At 29.3% G+C, this 4721-nt stretch overlaps 1 protein-coding gene across 1 annotated transcript; it reads right to left on the bottom strand.

The window, feature by feature from the left end:
• Positions 1–2163: 2163 nt before the first annotated feature.
• On the bottom strand, positions 2164–3982 carry LOC133783927 (uncharacterized). Its single transcript, XM_062223510.1, has 5 exons — positions 3580–3982; positions 3387–3473; positions 3216–3295; positions 2927–3129; positions 2164–2541 (listed from the first exon to the last, which is right to left on the bottom strand). Exons 1-5 carry the CDS (start codon positions 3792–3794, stop codon positions 2449–2451), a joined length of 678 nt encoding a protein of 225 aa, XP_062079494.1. The 5' UTR covers positions 3795–3982; the 3' UTR covers positions 2164–2448.
• Positions 3983–4721: the final 739 nt, after the last annotated feature.

Below are 4721 nucleotides of genomic sequence, written 5' to 3'. Positions count from 1 at the left end.
GTGGATAAGTTTGGACTTTGACTCATTTTTGAATCAATTAGAGGCTATGTGGCATGTTGAGAGAGATTAAAGCACATTGAATGAGCAATTTAAGGCTGGCCGAAACTACCTAAGAGAAGAATGAGTTTGAATTTTGAAAAATAGTTGAACTAGTTGGAGACAATCAAGGAAAAATGTTAAGGTGTAGAGCCTATAAATAGAGCCAAGACCATTTCACTTTTTCACACTAAAAAATCTCTCAAGCTTCTCTCATTTTTGAAATACTATAGTCCCCAAAAACTCTCTTCTTTTTTCCCACAAACACCTTATAGCCGAAATCTTATAGCATTTATAAGTGCTCGGGAAATTTATTTTCTTCTATTTTCTTATTAAACCTCAAACACTTAAGCCAATATAAACCCTACATAGCTGAAACACAAAGCCCTTTTAAACCACTTTATAACCGAAAATATTCCAAGTACTAAAGGTCTTGTTGTTGTGTTGGAGATAGGCATTATAGAAGGCTCATCATTTCGATCTTTTGATTCTAGGGTAAATGTACAATTTTATAAGGTTTCGAATTCTTGGAAGTATAGTTCTATAATAAGTCTGTAATCTTAAATTTTATGTCATATATAAGGTTTTGGGCGATTCTCTATAGCAAAAACAATCTCCCTTTTTCTTCTCATTCCACACTCAAGATAAGAAAAATTAGGTAGTTTAGTTTATGACATAGTTTGTGATATGTATGACCCTAATATTTCAGGAATAATAAGAAGATAAGTGTGGCTGGACCTAAGGTGTTCATAAATGTATGATGGACCTAAGCTGATGTCCGGTAGGCTCGATTGCCAAAATTGTATGATAGACTTATGTCTAGGGCTTAATTACCAACCCTGATAAGCACTTATCTTTTTATTATACCTGTCTTGTTATTATGACCTATGAATATGACCTATTATGATGATATGACCTAGAATATATTATGATCTTGCATGGTTAGTACAAATTAGCGTTGTTATGAACTTCTGTATGATTTATGATATGTTTGTTATGATTACTTGTTATATGAGTTTTGTGTGTATTTTCCTTACTGGGCTTAGACGCTCACTCCTTATTATGTTGGTGCACAGACAATTGAGGATAGAAAGGTCAATGGCGAAAGGGACCTAAAAGGTTAGTGATGTATTCATGGGGACCATATAATCGAGGAATGATCAACGGGCCTATGATTTTATTTGCAAAGCATTTTATTTTAAGTTTTTCTTTTATTTCTAATGTTGCTCATTTTATTTTGTTAAAGACTATTACTATATTTTTGTAAAGACATGAGATCCATTTGCTTATTATGATTTTTCTTAAATAAAGAAGCAACATTTATGTTTATGATCCAACGTTGTGCTCTCGATAATATTATGAGAAATTAGGGCGTTACATTAATGGAGATTTAATTACATAATTCAACAACACGAGAATAAGAAACTAATTTCCTAGATATTAGTTATTTAAAAGTATGATAGCTTTTTGAATTTTTGTTTTTGCGACCCTCTATTTTAAAAAATATTTTTTAGGATCCCTTGTCTTGTAAATTGGATCATTATGGTCAAAATATATTTACCCACATGCTTTATTTACAAGGTCATCAACTTAGGAAACACATGGATCTCTGAAGGACATCGATTTTTCTGGGATTATATTAAAAAATATTTCAATGAAAATCGGTTCTAGGGACTCTTTTGATCCATTCTGTGTCCAATTTTTTTTTAAATATAAGAATAGAGGGTCCAAACCGATATTTAACAAAAATAAATAGTTCAAAATGGTATCATCCCTTATATATATATATATATATATATATTAAATTAAATAGTAAAAGAGAGATGGACAGTGAGAGAGAATGTTAGAATAAATTAATAAAAGTAGTTAATTGGCCTTTGTATTTTGTTAAATGACAATTCAAATCCTGTGTTTTTATGAAATTGATCAAAATAATACCTTATACCTAATTTTGGTAAAAAAAAAATTCAATCGACCACTTTCTCCACTTCTCTGAACCTATTGTATCACTGACGACCCAGAAATTGATCTTATAATTGAAAATATTTTGACTAAAATCACGTCTAGGGTACTATTTTGATCAATTTTGTAAAACACAGGGTCCAAATTATCATTTAACAAAATACATAAACCGATTACATATTCGGGAAAAACACATAGGCCAAAATATTATTTCTCCTTTAATAAACGAGGTGCACTCCTCTATATATATTTATATATTTTGGTGTAAATATCCTCATCATTTAGGATACAATACATAATTTAAAACCATGGTGAATAAAACAAATGAGATGCCTAGCTATAAGAGAATATTAAGAAACAATTTTTAATATATATCATTACATTTTTAATTAGTATCACGACTTAAAGTATAAAAAAAATTAACTAGAAGGATTATCATGACACTTTGGATTATTGCCCTTTAGATCCATGCTTAGATTTGACAAGAGGATGTGGCTCGATCAGACTCTCCATCTTTTCCAAGTCCTCCTTCAATTCATCCACCTATTAACATTTAATATTTCCACCCAGAAATAACTACATTATTAGTATATATTATTCTTTTGTGCTTGTAATCTAATTTAACTTTTAATGAAAAAAATATATAAAATAAACGAAAGAAAAACTTTAAGTAATTAAGAAAATAAGGGAAATTATGAGCATTAGTCTTATAAATTTTCATGTGAAAAAAACCTATATATATTTGATCTCTTTTTCTAAAAAATAAATATAAAAATTATGGTCTTAAGCAATACCAATATTGTATGTGAACTATATATATGCTTTCATTTCATTTTATAGTAAAAGATGGTCGAGAAAAGCTATTTGCAAAAATACATTTATTTATTTTTTCTTTCAAAAGAACCCTAAAGAATACATATGCATTTACCTTGTGAATGAATTGTTTGGTGAGATGAGCTTCTTGAGCAGCTTTTTTTGAAACTCTTTCTACAAACATAGCAGTTTTCTTGAGTGTACCATTTTCTGGAAGCCCATCTGCCACGTCGGATGACACCTTCTCAGCCACCAGTGCCACCTTTTCTACCATCTCAGCCACATTTTCAACCTCTTCCACAACCATCTCTGCCTTTCCTATTATTAATTCATATTCATTTGATAATTAATAAATATACCATTTTCACTACTGGTCTTCATTTTGTTATATAAAAATAATATACCTTCTAAGGCTCTTAGTTTTACCCATTTCTCGTATGAAAAAGGAAGAAATGTTACCAAAGTCCCCAAAAACCATCTTGCCCTGCAACAAAACAAAATTTATAACTATATTTTGTTCATGATTTTTTTTTTATAAAAATAATAAGTTATTTATTAATGATAGAATCTCTTACCAATTAGGGAATGAGTAATAATGCCGGGAAGAAGCTGGGATTTTTGGTGCTATTACTGGCTGAACCTTCTCCTTGCTATCCTTAAACCTATCACAAAACAATTTTATTTAGATGAGATGAATTAATAAACATATAGATAATAGATAGTAGTATTCTATTAAAACAATAATGATAAAGAAGTTAATATAATTACATTGTACCAAATGTTGTCCAATCTCTATTATTAGTAGAGCTGAACAGCTTCAATCCTTGGTAAGAATACCCATACCGACCAATCATCATCGTTTCTGGGGATTTTCTCTGCAGCCAAACACTACTAGAAGATCTCCTCCCATGAAAGAATTCAACACCTCTTCTTAATTTGTAAAAATTCCCATGACCCATCTTTGGAATAATGTTGTTTATCATCTCACAAATTAATTATATCAAAATTTATATATATTGTATTTATAACACTATATAAATATATCAAACGGGGTATCTTGTTGATGTGATATTCTTCACAATTTTGTGTTGATTGTCAACATGATATATATGTGTTTTTTATGATTGCCTGAAATATGTATATGAAGTTATAACTGTTATTAACGTATGGGAATACTTTTGATGAAAACATTATTAAGGAAAAAGAAAAAGAAAAAGAAAAAACGCTAGAGATTAAGGAAGATGCGCATGTGAAATATAATAAGGCACGCTAAGCAACTGACGTAGCTAGGTGCCTTATTCTTGCTTTTACTCGATCACTTCCACGCCAACTCCATCTTATTATTAACAACTAATCAGTTTTGTGGATATATTTATATATATATATATATATATATGTTGTTGCTTGCAAGTTTTAGGTTGATTCATTCCTTCAAAAAAAAAATTGTTGGAGTTTATTAATTTTTTTTATTACTAGTTCGTTAATTTTTGAGGTAGGCTTGATGATTGGATTCATTTCAAGTTTCTGTTATTTTGGTTTTCAATTTATCAAAATATGAACCAACTTTATTTGTTAGAAAAAAGAAAGTATTACTTATCAAAAACAATTTGGTATCTCTTTCTTTGTTTTATTTTGCTAACAGATCTATAAAAGCCAAAAACAAGTTTACCTATTACAAATTTTGAGAAAAATAATGTTTTGTTTGTAAAAATAAAATAAATAAACACTACTAGATATGATGTACATATAATTCACAACAATGAAAAATTGCTGTAGTTGTCATGTGAGCTATCATTATGTTTATGGCTTATTTACCATAGCTAGCGAAAAAGTAGATGTGGGAGATTCTTTCCTAAAATACTATACTTTTTTATGTCTCTTTATTTATTTGATGACACACTTGACATCAC

This window comes from Humulus lupulus, chromosome 6 (genome assembly GCF_963169125.1).
Source record: "Humulus lupulus chromosome 6, drHumLupu1.1, whole genome shotgun sequence".
Taxonomy (NCBI): domain Eukaryota; kingdom Viridiplantae; phylum Streptophyta; class Magnoliopsida; order Rosales; family Cannabaceae; genus Humulus; species Humulus lupulus.
The sequence above is the reverse complement of the archived record's forward strand: the minus strand, read 5'-3'. Positions and strand labels throughout refer to the sequence as shown.